The sequence below is a fragment of the Poeciliopsis prolifica genome, unplaced genomic scaffold (genome assembly GCF_027474105.1).
Source record: "Poeciliopsis prolifica strain line A6 unplaced genomic scaffold, Auburn_PproV2 SCAFFOLD016, whole genome shotgun sequence".
Taxonomy (NCBI): Eukaryota; Metazoa; Chordata; class Actinopteri; order Cyprinodontiformes; family Poeciliidae; genus Poeciliopsis; species Poeciliopsis prolifica.
Window position 1 is genome coordinate 10,901,376 of NW_026562391.1, and position 16,447 is coordinate 10,917,822.

The 16,447-nt window shown below is 36.7% G+C and overlaps 2 protein-coding genes across 3 annotated transcripts; one reads left to right on the plus strand and one right to left on the minus strand.

Annotated features, from left to right (window-relative positions):
- Positions 1-384: 384 nt before the first annotated feature.
- scpp1 (secretory calcium-binding phosphoprotein 1) lies at positions 385-4,552 on the minus strand. Of its 2 annotated transcripts, none has more exons than XM_055041234.1 (9): positions 4,437-4,552; positions 4,024-4,078; positions 3,746-3,790; positions 2,799-2,852; positions 2,530-2,556; positions 2,364-2,405; positions 1,507-1,548; positions 1,365-1,424; positions 385-1,274 (listed from the first exon to the last, which is right to left on the minus strand). In XM_055041234.1, exons 2-9 carry the CDS (start codon positions 4,075-4,077, stop codon positions 762-764), a joined length of 837 nt encoding a protein of 278 aa, XP_054897209.1. In that variant the 5' UTR covers position 4,078; positions 4,437-4,552; the 3' UTR covers positions 385-761. The 2 variants fall into 2 exon arrangements, with proteins under 2 accessions (XP_054897209.1, XP_054897208.1); XM_055041233.1 differs by having other exon boundaries at positions 385-1,277.
- Positions 4,553-8,151: 3,599 nt separating this feature from the next.
- On the plus strand, positions 8,152-15,202 carry sparcl1 (SPARC-like 1). Its single transcript, XM_055041730.1, has 11 exons — positions 8,152-8,240; positions 9,030-9,085; positions 9,206-9,271; positions 9,570-10,550; positions 10,730-10,838; positions 11,991-12,112; positions 12,183-12,303; positions 12,394-12,530; positions 12,866-13,014; positions 13,593-13,741; positions 13,978-15,202. The coding sequence occupies exons 2-11, from the start codon at positions 9,032-9,034 to the stop codon at positions 14,004-14,006; spliced, it is 1,917 nt and encodes a 638-aa protein (XP_054897705.1). The 5' UTR covers positions 8,152-8,240; positions 9,030-9,031; the 3' UTR covers positions 14,007-15,202.
- The last annotated feature ends 1,245 nt before the right edge of the window (positions 15,203-16,447 follow it).

Consider the following 16,447-nt stretch of genomic DNA (forward strand, 5'->3'; position numbering starts at 1 on the left):
ACACTGGGCTGAAGGTTCACCTAACAGCAGGACTACAGCCCTAGAACATACTGGTAACCCTGGCCCTAACTCCACTCTGGTGGAGCTAAGTGCAAATGGATGTCACAGTTTTCAGATTGTCTTTAAGACAAATCCAAAAGACATGCCTACATCTCATTTCATTTTGCTTCGAAATTATCCATTGATATGTGTTGCCGAGTGACATATATTTTGAATGCGATAAATTAAAATTTGTGGTCAAAATTTTCAAGGGATTTCAAAACCTTTGAAATGAACTGTATCGTTATCTTATGCTGCTGCATGAAAGCTTCATCACAAAGCTTAGCACATACTTTTCCTCTCAGCAACCATTGTTTTGCACGTAAATAAGACAAAACAGTACAGTACGTTCCTAAAGAATTTATTAGACAAAAACATTGTACCACATTTTCTGAATTTCTTGACTGATGGACAAAAAAGATCTCTATTTCAATAAATGCAAGATCCTGTGTATTTATACATGGTCTCTGTGTAAGTGTAATACAGTGGAGGTCTAATTGCTATCACAACAGTCCTGAATACAACGGTTATATTAATTTTATTTCTCACATGTTGTCAAAGCAAAGTATATGTGTAGGTTATATCATCACAGTAATTTTTTTACACTTAGTGAATCAGCGGCAGGTCGCATTATGGCAGAATCAATGTTCAGAGTTGAACATTCGTTAGTCTTTAAGCTTTAAATAAAACTCTGATATGACAAACATAGAGGTTGCATTTCATCATCTTCTGAGTCTCAGTTCCCTGTCATCCTCGTCTGGCAGCAGATGCTCACCCTCTGAATGAGCATCATCTCCTATACTCTGCAGAAAGTACTCCTCACTTTCACAGCTCTGCGTACTATTCACACAGTTTATTGCCCTGACTTGTTCCAGTTCGGCGCTGTCACTGGCATTACTGTCTTCCGTGCTCTTGCTGGCAGTGCTGCTATCGTTGCTGTCGCTTGTCTCCTGGCTCTCCTGGCTTTCACTGCTGCTGCTGTCAGCGCTGTCGCTTGCAGCAGCTGAAACATCGCTGCTGTCACTGGCGTCTGCACTGTCGCTGGCGGTGTCACTGCCGTCGGTGGACTTTTCCAACAGAGGTTGCTTGGTGTGGATCTGAACTTTCTTGGTGTGAGTTGGGTGTTTACCGCTCAGCTCATTGTTCAGGAGTCCCGGGAGACCTGTGACCTCTGTGCTCGTGTTGTCTTCTCCACTTGCTCCTTTGATGACACTTGGAAACACTCTCACCCAACTCTGCTGCAGGGTTTAAAGGAAGCCCAGGTTTACATGGGTGCAATTATTATTTAGTTTTAAATCAAGAAGGTAAAATATGTTTTCTCCAACCTTTCGAACATTCTCCTCACTGCCCATGCTGTTGTCTTTGGTTTCAGCCATGGAGTCCATCTGAGCAGAGGTTATGAAATGAATGAGTCATTGACAGCTATGCAGAAGATTTAGTGAGCGACTATTTTTCTTTTTCCCTTACCCCATCACTCTCGTCCGATTGACTGTCGCTCTCCTCTGACGTCTGTTTTTGAAGACAGTTTTAAGTATTCAGCACAAAGTTTTATAGCAATGCAGCAAAACTGACATTATATTTGTGTTTAATTTAGGCAAAGGTTACGTTTCATTGAATCGCAGTGTCTTGCAAAAGTATTCCATGAATTTCTTTATGTTTTGTTACATTCAAAACTTCAATGTATTTTTTTGGCTTTGATGTGATAGTACTATTAAAAAAAAGTAGGACATAATTATCAAATGGAAGAAAAAATATGTGGGGAGTTTAATATCTTTGAAAACATTGCCATACTTCTCTTTTGCCCCCGAGACTTTCATGCTCCAACATAAAATTTTCTGCAACCAAACTGCCTTCATTGTGCACTTAAACAGTAAATATAGCAGATCAGTGAGTAACTTACTCAGAGCTTTTTTTGTGAAGGCTGTGGGTGTTGGTTGGCAGACATTGGAAAGCAAACTGTATTATGCATGGCAAGGAGCATACCAATAGATGAGGAATAAAGTTATGGAGAAGTTTAAAGTTTAAAGAAAGTTTAAAGTTTAAAGAAACACACACAATCGTGTCCTGCTTTTTATCTATCACGTCATGTCAAAAAAAGAAAGAAAAAAAAAATCCCTGAAAAAAATTTATGTTATTTGAAATCTTTTGCAAGATTCTTTATAAAATGCCATTTGTTGTTTCTCTTGACCAATTTACCAATTCTCTTTCCCTCCAATCTTTACAAAGATTGGAGGTTTGCTTTTTTCTTTTAACTCTAAATGTATGAAACATAAACAACATTGAGTAAATTGATGACAGTGCATATGAATGATTGAGCAACACACCTTGTCCTCTGAAATGGATTCTACTGATTCAGATTCTGAACTCTGTTTACAAAAAGACACATTTATAGCACGTCATTTCAAAATGTTTTAGAGTTATGTGGCAGCAATTATCCAAAATATACTTTCTTCATGGATCAAGCTAATTTCTCGAATTAAAATATCTCACCTGGTTGGAGGTGTTTTCCTCAGAGCTCTGTATCCCAAAGAGTAAAAACAGACATCCACATTTTACTAAAAAGTGAGAAAGTTTTTTGTGAACTTAAAAAAAAAAAAAAAAAAAAAAAAAAAAAAAAAAATATATATATATATATATATATATATATATATATATATATATATATATATATATATATATATATATATATATATATATATATATATATATATATATATATATATATATATATATATATATATATATATATGCATATTTACCTGAAGTTCTGATGTGTTATTTTCAGAAGATTCTAAAACTGATAAACTTTCAGTCTGAAAAAGCAAAACAAGAAACCTATGTGAGCACACACCCCAGTGGTTTTAATTAGATTTAATTACACATGATGACTGCAATATCAACAACCAAAACATTAATTAAAAACCTCCTTCTTGACAAGCTCAGGCTCAGGCAGAGCTATTGCTGCATAAATGTGTAGAGACAGATATGTTTCCCTATAAACAATAGAATGTCAGCAGTGGGAATTGTCTTGAGGTCTGTACCACACCTATTGTTAGGCTTCCTGCTGACTCTGTCAAAGAAACATTTTGTATCCCAAAGATAAGTTGTTCACAGCACTGTTAACAAAATTTTGATTAAATGTGTACATGAAAAAGTATTCCTACTTCAGGACACTTTTTCAGGCATGAAGCGTTTTTTGTTTCTGTAACAGTTCTCAAAAGTGCAAAAAGTACTTTTACTATCACCCTGAACTTTGCGGGTGGAGCTTAATGACGGGAGGGTGCTGAGTATTTCATATTCAAGGTCTAATTTTGCAGCATTATATTTTCAGTCATCCCAAACTTGTTTACCTTCATTTGAATCATTGGAAACTCAAGATGTTATATATTTCAGGACTTTATGTAAGCTACATATATTTACAAGAAACATTTTTAATTACTACCCAATCTTACATATTTTTATCTCAGGTTTCTGTAAATAGAAATGAGTTGCTGTTTTTACATGAATGCCACCTGAATGTGTTAAATTCATCAGTGTAAAATTCATGTCATTATTTTCTAAAGCACGTTCTTAATGCAGTTAATGTTCTTTAGAAAACATTAACTGCATTAACATTTACTATTAGTAGTAAAAACAGTCAAGCATCTCGGGGCATTGAGCGTTCAGGGTAATTAGGTTCAGGGAGAATGGTGGAAATATTACTTACAGAGTTTGATTCAGACTCAGTTGATACCAAAATGTTGTGTGAAATCTGTAAAAAAAAAAAAAACAAAGAGTGAGTGACATCATCATACACTCAGGCATTCAGAAGTTTTTTCATTGAGTAGATATCTCAGAATATCTCATCTCTTATTTCAGTTTTCTTGACACAATATTATTTTTATTTTTTAAACTGCAAGCAAATCATAAAGTTGATAAATGTTGTCAGAAATGTTGGCCTGTTTCAAGAGTTTTGAATTTAAGAAAAATGAGTTTCATACTTACTGGGTTAGCAAAAGCTGCTCCAATAAGGCAAAATGTTATAATGATAAGCTTCATTCTGCAAAAGAGGAACACAAATGTTACAGTAATAAGTCTGTGTTTATCCTTGTCACCAATTCCCCCCCCAGTTCACTATAGAAGCCATTCCTGCATGCTCTGTTGAGCAAAAAAGATCGGTTCAGTTCCAATCCATCACATTCTAATTTACTGGCAAACCTTAACATAGTAAATAAGAAATAATAAACTAATATCTTGAATCTGTAAATCTAAATGTGAGCTCAGCAGCATTGAATTTAAAACATGTTTGAGACAGAACCAAGTCTGACCAACAAGCATTTAAAAAGAAAGCTGAATATTAAAGTGAAACAAAGTGAAAAATAATTATAGTAAATTGAAGATCAATTACATTTTCATACCTTAGATTCAGTCTGTGTAGGAGATTTCAGCAGCGATCCAAGTATAGTAAAGATAAAGGCACTAAATAGAATCCAATGCCTGTTCTGAGCTCCGTACCAAAGTTAGTAGTGGATGCACGATGTTTTGAAATGCTACAACACCCCAAAACACCACGTTATATATGAATCCTCAATTGGGCTGATTGCATCACTTCCTTCCGGGTCTCTCTCTCTCTGTGTGTGTGTAGCAGACACATGAAGGTGTATTTGTTCCAGAAAGTGAGCTCAAAACAAACTCAGACTGGCATGATGATGATGATGATGATGATTGCAGGGCCAAAGAAACACACATTCACTCTCATAAATTTCCTCCGCCCCCTCTCATGTCTAAAGAGAAATGTAATTTAGTCCACCAAATCATAGGTTTGTGGTTTGCAGGAAAAACAAACTCACCCACTGAGAGAGAAAAAGGGACAAGCAGCTGAGTGCAGCAAATGCTTGTTTCCGGTGAATTTCCCAACTGAAGTTTTGATTGATTTAGGGATAATAAATCACAAAGCAGAGGTAAAGTGTGGGCTGCAAGAATAATTCACAGGAAAAGCAACATTTTTGTGTTTTCTTTATTGATTGGATAAGTGAACAAAATTGTGAGGACCATTAAAGCCTTGCCAAAAGTTTGTTAGGACTAATATATCTAAGCAATACACAGGGCAGGGTATGTACTATTAATTATGACTCATTCTTAAAAATAATGCATTTACAGTTTGGAGACCTAATGGAAGCCCTTCTATTTTTTTTCTCCCCCAAGCTCATAATTACTTCCAGGATGTCCTTATATGGCTAGACCAAAAATAAGCAAACAAAATTCCATGTTTAACCCCACACTAGATTTCTTTTGAGAGGATGAAACCTGCAATTAGCCTGGATGTTCACCAGTCTGGAGCAAACCACTAAAGCCACAGGGCAGGAGCAGGGTGGAGATTGATTGATTGTTGTGGCACACAGACCGTCAGCAATGTCTGTTCACTCCAAGGTGACAGAGTTTTGCTATTGTGCCATTGTATTCAACTGGACACCTAGTGCAGTGAGTGCAAATAATGAGCCTATATGGGCTTTATGTTTAATTTGATCTTGTTTGAAAAACAGGATCCTTCTCTTATGTGCATATATGTATGCAGGATTTCCATCTTTGTGCCTATGAACAAAGCACAATCCAGGTTCTTCCATTAGTTGCTGTTACTAATGGAAGGGAAAAAATGTATTCATTCTCTTAATATAGTGTTCTGATACTCTTAAAACTGCTTTGTGTAAATATAATTTTAAAAGAACAAAATACATTATCATTTAATGTTTTAGCAAATCAAAACAGATATTACATGTCGAAATAATGTCAAATCTATTATGCATTTTAAAAATTGTTCTGTGTTGATAAAGGTTGCTTGTGCAGCAGTTTGCATCACACTGAGCAAAGTTTTAATAGTAAAGATTTTATGTCTAAAGTTTTGGAGTGCCACAAGGTTCAGTGTTTGGATCAATTTTTTCTGTTGCCATATTTAGTGTTCCAATGCAGTGTGGAAATTTTCGGAAAATATAGAATTTATGTTTTCTTTGAGTAAAATTTATACCACATTCCATTCATCTATTTCTGATTTGTGGATAATGAGTCTTGCAAAGAATCGTTTGCCTCAATTTCATTCTTCCATCCCAGAAAATCCCTGAACTACCTAACCTGACTCCTCACCCTTCACCTCTTAGGGTCAGTGTAGCCATTATGGAAGAAGCATTCTCTAAAAGGTGCATTCATTCATCTCGCCATTTCAGATTTAAAGACTGGCCAGTATAAGAATGTCTGCTATACATTCTTTGTGAACTTGTGTAAATATAATTTAAAAAGGCAAAATTAAGATTTGATTGAAAATAAAAATTAAAAATGCGTTGTAACCCTTTTGTGTGCTCAAATATCACCAGCAGGCAAGAAACCATAGCCTTTTGCAGTGACCTCTTTGTCAAATTCATTTTGTTATGGATATGTCACAAATGGTGCCCAATGCTGGGAGAAAACTTAGAAAACACAAAGGGTGCTCATTGATATTAGAGAAATTGTATGTACAAATACAATCAGTGGAAGAAATAATTGTCTTAGCATGTAAAAATACACTGGATAAATTGTTTCCTAAAACGTAGACTTGTTTCTGTTAAAAGCCCTACAGTAATTGATGCTATGCAGTTGCTTTAAACAGAGGCATAAATCTGAAGGTAGAGCAGAATGAGAGATCAAAATAAAAGGTTCTGTACTTGAAAAGTTTCCAAGAAACATAGGCCAAATTGGTTAACTGAGGAAAAAAGCAAAGCCATTTTTAACTAGGACACTCAACTGAATCGAAAGCAGTTTTGATGATATGCAAATAAGGGGGAGCTGTACAGAAGTGGATAACACATTTAAAAATATTACAATGAGAAACTGCAGAAACAAAAATAGACAAAGATTAACCATACAAAAAATGAGCATAGAATCAGCTTATTATACTCTCTACTTAGTTTTCTTCAAAGCAGTATACAGGCTAGACAAATCAGATATGCATAAAAAAAATTGTAAGAATACCATTTTTATCAATCATTTACTCTTCTACCTATTTTCACCATGTAAGTGTCCTGTATAATCTGTTAAACCCAGTCAGTGGGATGGCTGCACGGTCTTTCATCCCCAATAGTGTTTCCTGCTCTTTCAGGCTGTAATGACCCAGCATTTGATGAAGGGTTTAAATTTTTACTGTTTGCGTAAAGCAGCTTTTTCTAAACCACACACACTGCTTTCCACAAATCCACATGGCCATCTGAGGCTTATTCTCTAAACAAATGTACAAAACAATAGTTGTACCTGTAGGTTCTGCTCTGGGAGTGGTTTCAAAGATTATTTCCATCCTGTTTTCCATCATCTGTCAATGTTGCTTAACATTCTTCAGGAGTGCAATCTTGGTATGCAGTGACATCTAGTGGCCAATATTTGCATTGCTCGACTGAATTCTGTCAAAAGAATCCACACCAGATGAACTTTACCTTGCTTCCTCATTTGACAGTGACAAACTTCCAGATATTTTATTGGTATTTTATAATTTTTGTAACAAACCAACATAAACTAGTGCTTATATAAAACAGTTTTTTTTCTCATTCTTCTTTATAAACCAATCTTCAGCTCACTAAAGATTGAATGGACAGTGTGCATGAACATAGCTTTAATCTTCCACTTAGTCTTAGAAAAACAAGTGGGAATAAGAAATGAATGGATGGATAGATCATTTATGGAAGGATGGATGGATGAATGGATGAGAGGATATTAAGTACTTTGCATCACTACTGTCAAAATTAGCATAAATGTATTGATGTTTGCGGCTTTAATGTAACAAAATACGAAAAATTCAAGCAGCAGGATTACTGAAAGATGTAACAACATACATACGCTTTAGTCCAAGATGAGATCTTGGCAATTAAATTACTTAGTGTACCTATGTGCCATAGGTGAAATGAAAACATGCAGAAACTGTTTTTAAACTTGTTGTGCTTTGGAGAAAATAATGTTCATTTTTTTAGGCCATTGACCAAGCTTAAGTTCAGTTTTGGATCACTCCATGTTACCCTTTGTGCAGCCCAAAGACCCTCCCAAAGCAGTGGCATCCCAGACCTTAAAAAAACCAACTCCTGTGTTCATTTCAGCTTGAGCGGACAGTGAGTGCAGCATTGCATACAAAAGGACAGCTTCACGGGTTCAACATCAGCACGTTCTGGTGTTTTTCAGGACTCTCAATTTCCTTGTTCCAGCAAAATCAGGTAAATCCTATTTGCAAGTATTTGTGATTCTTTTCTTCAAAGCAGGCTAACGGTGCATAAAAAAGAAGATGTTAAAAAACATTAAGTGAAACTGTTGAATGATGTTTTCAGTGCCTCTGGCCTGGTTAAAATGTTACCGCATTCAGGAAAGGTTGCTGGACTTTGCTATTCCACTGAAAGTCACACCTTGTGACATTGCTTTTGTGCAATACAACACAGCTGATTCACAATTAATATTGTAATTTACTAATATACTGTTCATATTGAAGTAAAAGAAAAAGTTACATACATGGAGTTATTCAAAAATTTCACACAAATTACAATGACATATACTGAATAGTTTCAAAAAAGATCATGTTCATATTGAAATAATGTGAGGTGTATTTTTGTTTACTAGGTGATATAAGTAGAGTTTTCATACATATAATGCATTTTCACATTGTTGCTTTTCCATGTGTCAAGCTTATTTCACTCAGCCACAAAGCTTTAATTCCACTGGACAGATCCACTGATGTCTGTATTGTTTCCGTCCTGGCACTCACTTTGTGGATTTAGTCAACGTTTTCCAGTCTGGTAGCTTCTGATGTTTACTTTACCCCTGAATGTGACTTTTGAGAGTGAGGCCTATCTAATAGGCCAGTAACTGTGACAACAGTGGAGTACCACGTTGCTGGTTGCATACATATGCAGCATTCTGTTTTAGTCTGGAAAAAAAAAATACAAGTTGAAGTCTTGTGAATTTCGATCTTTTACTTTGACTAAAAGTTTTCACTCTTTGTGATGTTTCAGATATGAGGGTCTCCCTGATATTCATTTTCTTTCTAGGTGCAACGTTTGCTCCATCTGTGAGTAGCAAAGTATTACATCCCTTTCTTTATCAAGTGGCACGTTTTTAAAAAATGTAACGTGAAGATAAAATGCATGCTCATTTCTGGATGAATTATCTATATCCCTGTTATGATTAGGTGAAATGCAAATCTCATGAAAAACAACATGGAATACAGGAGACCTCACACTCGGCTAAAGAAAAGGTAAACTCTCATACAAAACACAATAGGTTTGAGCAAAAATCCATCAGATATTTTAACATGGCAATATTCTTGGTAAATGTTCTTGTATTCAGGGTTATCAGAGTAAAAGAGCTTAATATAAATACATGCCATAGATGCCATTTTTAATAGTCTGGTAGCCTACTACTTTGTTTTGACAATATAATTTTATCCCACTAAAATATACAAGTTAGTGGTTGTGACATCATAAATTGTGAACAACTGAAAACAGCAGAAATGTGTTTGTAAATTTAATGTTTTCTTCTCTCTCCTGGTTAAGGATGTTATCACGACGGAGGGCAACAGGCCACAGGTCTCTTCCACTTTGGCCAACATTGAGGCTAGCAGTCAGGAACCGGAAGATGAGGAAGTGAGCTCTGGGTATGACACTGATGTCAACAAAGAGGGAGAAGAAGTGGAAGAGAAAATAGAGAAACGCACAGCAGTGCTTTTGAGTGAAGAAGAACTGGTAGGTCTTTTGATGAAGGAAGCAGAAGAAGAAGAAGCAGAAGAAATAGAAGATGAGGTAACAATGACGGACGAAAAGAAGGCTAACGACAGTTCAGAAGCAGTGAAAATGTTAAAATATGAGGCAAAAAACAAAGACGACGATGAGGAAAAAGAGGCCAAAGCAAAGGAAAAGACTGAAAAACCTGCAATCAAGCTGAGTGAAAGAAGTGATCAGGAGGAAACAGAGAGCAGCACAGAATCAGAACTTCCAGTGAATTTTGATTATGCTGCTGATAGTGAAATATTAATGCCTGCTCAGATGAAATCAGAAGATCTCAACCCATCAACTGAAAACCAAGAGTCTTCATCAAAAAAGGATCTTCAGGACAATAAGAAAGAGGTGGGTGAGAAAGAACTTCTCATGCAAGACATGCCATCCCCTGAAGTAGGAGACAGGGAAGAAATGACTGATCAGAGCACGGATTCATTGACCAAATCAAAAGAAAAACATGCTGGTAAGGAAAAACCGGAGGCAACAATGGACCGTCAAGTATTTCAGAGCAGCGTTGGGCTTATTTCTGGTCTGCGGCGGTCAGAAAAGGAAGAAGCAAAGGATGAAGTTGACAGTGGAGCTTTCTCTAAGAGAAAGACAAGGAAGCAGAAAAAAAACAAGAGACCCAGGAAGCACTCTCCACAAAGGAATGAAACACATCCTGTACAAGACCAGGGCCAACTGGACAGTGAAGAGTCTGAGGGCAGCAGCACTGAGAACGTAGTTCACAAAGCGAAGAGGAAATGGAATGGAAAATGGGTAAAAGTATTTGTAAATTTATTGTCCCTAAGGTGGCTTAAAAATGCTCTCCATACAGTGAGGCACAAGAAAAAAAATGTTGTCATCAAAAGTGACTTGTCAAGGCTGTTATTTCATAACATGGTGCTATTATAGATAGCATTATGATTAGTTTTTTATTTATGTCTCATTTTCTCTAGGGTCCCTTAGTGGGGGTGAATCCAGTGCAGATCAGAGCATCAGTGGATTTGTATCCTCGGTCCAGGTCCCTTACGAGTGGGGACATGCATCTTTCACAAACTCCCCCAGGTTTGTGTTAAATGATCGATTATTTGTCATAAAAAGAGAAAAAATTTGTAATGTTCATTTGATGTTAGTCACAACTAAGCTTCTAGAAGTAAGAAATAGCATTTCCCATCAAGCACATTTGTATGGACCACATACAGATTTGACTCAAACCAAATGTAGTCATAGATTAGTTGATTTAAATGTAAGCATATGACTAGACATTTAGTACAACAAATGAAGATAAAGGGATTCTGTAAATGAAACGTATAAACATCTCTTTTAACTTTGTGTTTTTAAGTGTTTTAACTGCTGAACACCTACTACAAGAAATGAATGAAAGATAATTCAGATATTTCAAAATTGACTAGTGCAAGCTTTCACCAAAATGAAACCATGTTTTTTAATAAAACATAGCTTGGTTCTGCACTTTGGGAAATCATATTTTGCACAGTAGGCTTTTGAGTTCATATGATTATAGTAAAACAACATATACATTTTGTATAAATTATAAAAACAAACAAAAATCCTCTTATATCAAAACTATCCAGCCAGCCACCCACTTCTGTACACCCTTGTCCCTAATGATATATACTTATAACTTTCAAGACAAAAATCCAAGAGAATAATGGATAATCTGAAAAGAACTTTTATAAATTTTAAAACAAAGGCTAAGGTCTTAAAAAAAAAACAGCTAATGATAAAGGGTTGACGCTATAAATTTGCTATATAAACTTTGTTGAGTTACTTTTAAATGGAAACTTTAAAAATCAAAATATATCAAGACAAAATGAACAGTGTTTATCCTTAAGGCTAAAATGTCTTCCATGGTCTCTGACCAGCAGTGTTCACCACCCAGTGACTAATGCCCCATCCCAACAATCTCACAGGGGAATCTGCTGACTGGACCAGTTTGGTCCAGTCAGCAGATAGTGCTTGCATAGCTTCATAGTCACTGCCAAAACAAAGTTGTGCAGGATTAATATGGAGCTCCATAGCTTAAGGAGTGAATCAGGCAGACAGGTATGAAATTAATGACTGTACCAGCTCTAATGATAGAGAAATGTAGGTGATGCAGCTCACTGGTTTCCACAGGAAGAACCATCCATAAAATAAGCCATTTTGTTGTAATTCTGATGCATGGTAAACAAATAGAGTCTTTGCATTTTCTTTTAGATCCATGTGACAATTTTCGGTGCAAGCGAGGAAAGACATGTAAACTGGATGCAGATAGTAAACCTGGATGTGTGTGTCAAGACCCATTAGAGTGCCCAAGCAGCAAGAATACATTTGAACATGTAAGGATGTGCAAAATACTACTGATTCAACTGGAAAGTATCATCATTAAAGGTCTTTATGTCTGTTAAGGTTTGTGGGACAGATAACAAAACATATGACACGTCGTGTGAGCTTTTTGCTACTAAGTGTAACTTGGAGGGCACAAAGAGAGGCTCCAAGCTTCATCTGGACTACACTGGCCCATGCAAATGTGAGAACGAGACAGGTTTTTGTTGAAGAAAACTTTTGGGGGAAACCTTTGACTGTATTGAACTGTTTGGTGTGTGTCCTCCTCTCTCAGTAATTCCTCAGTGTGTGAAGAATGAACTGATCCAGTTTCCTCTGCGAATGAGAGATTGGCTAAAAAACGTGCTTCTGCAGCTCTATGAGCATGACTGCATTTCCTCGGGCTTCCTCACCCCAAAACAGCGATTCAGAGTAAGACACACAACTTTACTGTAATGGAAGCTTGCTCCTCTCTTTTTGAGTTTGAATGTATCTATTTTTTTTTGGTCATTAAAACTAGCATTTTCTTAATAAAAATAATTATTTACCACCACACTTTGACATTTCTTTTCCCCTACTAGGATACTGTAGGTATTTACAGTGTCAGCAGACCGTTGCAGGACCTTGAAAAAAATCATAAAAACTTTCACCTGATTCAGACCTATGTTGTAATTGACTTTGCTTTATTCTCTATTTTATTTTTTATGAGAAACATCAGCTGTAGATTTGTTGTTTGAAAGTCATCTGTTTGTGTTTCATTTTTGAAGGTGAAGAAAATTTTTGAAAACGAGAGGCGCCTTCACGTTGGCAATCATTCTGTTGAGCTCCTTGCGCAGGACTTCGAAAAGAACTACAACATGTACATCTATCCGGTTCACTGGCAGTTTGCTCAGCTGGACCAGCATCCTTCGGACAGGTACATTTTGACCATCCATGCTTCACTCACAGCTAACTGGGACAAATGTTTCAAAAGTGAAATAAAATTTTGGGTCTAGATATAAAGTAAAAAAAAACATAATTTCAAATTGAATCAATTAAATAATCACAACATACTGTATTCTAAGAATCTGTTTTGTTAAATAATTCACAGTAAAAGATGATCAGTTTAATCAAAATTACTATGAATCTTCGTTTTATATTTGAGGCAAAAGCTGAATTTTATTGGTTATGAACAAAGCTGCTTCTTCATATGTTATCAATATTATTTTGCCTCAAAATAATTTGCCTTTGACATTTCAATTTGTCAAACGCATCTCTTTTTGTGTCCTTTTAACAAATTGTATTTCCCTCAAACTATGCAAAATCCTGCAATTTTATCATTTCCAATTAATAGGATGTACACTTTTGAGAGCCACTGTTCTTGTGCATTTCACAAAAGAAAATAACACACTTTTGTTGTTAATGTTTTTGTTGCATTAACAACAAAAACATGTGATTACTTAAACTATATCTGATCAGAGTGATGAAAATCCATCCCCTGCTCATTCTGTGCAGGACCCTGTCCCACTCAGAGCTGGCCCCACTCAGGGTTCCCCTGGTCCCGATGGAGCACTGCACCTCTCTCTTCTTCCAGAAGTGTGACGCTGACAAGGACAAACAAGTTACCCTGAAAGAGTGGACCTCCTGCTTTGGCATCAAAGATGGTGAGAGCATTACCACTTCTAAAACTATATCATTTACTGTGAGCTTGAATATTATTAATAATTGTTTTTTTTGTTGTTGTTTTTTTTACCTATGATTATGGTCTGATCACAGTATGGTGAAGATTTTACTGAATGTTCCTATATGTTTGTCCTCTCTCCAGCTAATTGTCAATACATGAACAGTTTATTATATATCAGTCTGGCTCACTGTTCTCTGTAAACCTATTTCTCCACAGAGGATGTGGACGTCAACCTGCTTTTCTGAGTTTCACCTCTGCTCTCACCTCCCACTGAGGGTTTTGGAAACTTTTAAAGACACACAAGGAACAGCAGATTGTTGGTAATCATTGTTACCCTGATTTAGGGTGAGGGCGGTCAGTTAATTATTTTAGGGACTTTGCAACTTAGAACATGACATTTATTTCTGAGAATGTTATATTTGATTTTAGTCAGTGTTGTCCAAATACTGTTTTCTAATGCATTCCATTCCACACAGGGATAAAGTTTATGCATTAATAGAGAAGAGATTGTATACGTTGTGATGCTGAGATTAAAATAACATATGTAGAGTGAATTAGAGTAGGATTAATCATTAAAATTATTTAAAGTTAGTGTAATTTCAAACCCTTATGTTATGATACAACTCTAAATGTGTATATGTGTCATGTAATATGTTAGTAAATGTCATGATTTTATGTTTTTTGAGTAAAAGCTTAATTGGTTACAAGAAAAAAAAAACATCACAAAAAGATCACAGACTATTTTTCTGCATCCTGTCATGACTGAAAAGCTGTTATTTTCTCTGATGTCCTGAAATAAAGTTGTTTTCACACTTGGGTGGGTCCCAGTTGGTAGGCACCAGTCTGTGCTTTCATAATTGAAAGCTTTCTTTTCAAATTTAATGCTCAGACTTGAGGTATTTACACCACTATCTCAACAAAATGCTGCAGTCAGTTTTTCATCTTATCGAGAAAAGACTGAACAGATTTTTGGAAACAGAAAATACACAGAGCTTCCTCATTTGAAGTAACAAATATTACTTACGACTTTCTCGTCATCAGACCTCATGACCGCCTGTAAAATCAGAATTTGCTTTTGAAAGTTCTAATTTCAGGATTAGTTTTACTACACTATAGTTTTTACGCTTAATTAATATTATAATGAAGCACAGATTGTGTTAACTTGTATAAAATCTCACCTCACTGTGAATAACTTCACTGAATGAAGAACATACTTTAACATAAAATTAATGAAACATGCAATTTATGTTAAAGTGAGACTTTTGGTTTTTATTCAAGCTTTATTGTTTTAATGTTGATTTCTATCTGTTGAGGCTGATGAGCCATTTCAACTTAGTGAATATACAATAAGCTGTGTATTGCTACTGGAAGTACATAACCCTTTTGTAAAAGAGACACATTACCTACTGTAGGTGTTAAAAATAAAATATGAAGAAGTGTTTCTTCCACTTAAAATGTGTCATTTTGCAAATATGTTTTCTATTTTTTTATTTTTGTCTTTAAAATATCAGAACATGCACATATTTTTAAATTTTTGTACATCTACTTCCATCATTGTTAAATGTTCAGTGATAAAAACAGATGAGCAGTTTCTAAGAACTGAAGTAGCCTGTTTGGACTTACATGCCTCGTCTTTACTCTTGCTAGAGTGCAATTTTTGGCTATTTTGCCCAGCTTTGATAGGTTGTGAAGAACGAATTGTGTTTCTGGTAACACACTTGAACATTTTTTCAGTTTTCTGTTCGACTGCATGGCACTAACGTGTGTCTTCAACAACAATAGGTTTGAAAATGCAAGTCACTCATCCGTGGTTTTGGCTGCCAGTTAATCCTAAATAATGGCTCTCTGTAAAGCAACAAACCAAAAGAAGAAACCTTAGTCATGGTGATGGCAGTGTGTTGTTGTTTTCAGATAAATTATTGGATTCTGATTGGATGTTTCTGCTTGATCTCTGATTCTGCGCCTCTCTATATAAGCAGGACAGGAGGAAGCTGGGTACCTACTCGACCGTCTTCTGTGGCTGATGTTAGACATGTTCTGCATGCTGTGGGTTATCTTTCCCACTCTGGCCGTTGTGGTGCAGGGTGGTGTATCCTCCGGGAGCGCTGAGACACTTCTCAAAAACAATGGAGGGGGTGCTGCAGCCGCTGGGAATGTTGCCAATCCTGGGGTTCAAAATGGAGTTCCGCTGGCTGGGGGGGCCATCATGGCACGCTTAGTTCAACTCGGTGGGTCACTTTTTATCCAGCCAGTTGGAAATCCCAGTCAACAACCGTTGCAGCAGCTTATTCCCATTTCAGCTCTCCAGCAGGGTGGAACTTTCCTTGTGGGACAGGGCGGAGGAGCAAACGGGAATCTGCAGATCGCTCAACAAGCTGGAGGTGTGCCAGTGATGCTGTTTCCTGTGGCGCCCCAGAATAACGCCGGAACGGGCCCTCAGGCTCCCATGCAGATTCCTGGCCAAGTGCAGTTGTTCTCAGTGGCTGGGCCCAGCAACCAGCAGCAGCAGCAGCAGCAACTGGGCGTTGCTGCTGGCGGTGGCGGTGCGCAGGCGAGGGGAAGACTGAGGTTTCTGCGTTCGGTGGCAACTCGTCTCAGGGGGACGCAGACTCCTACAACAAAAGCTGACGTTGATGAAGAGGAGGAAGAATGCTCTGGGATGGACACAGAGGAGAAACTGCAGTAA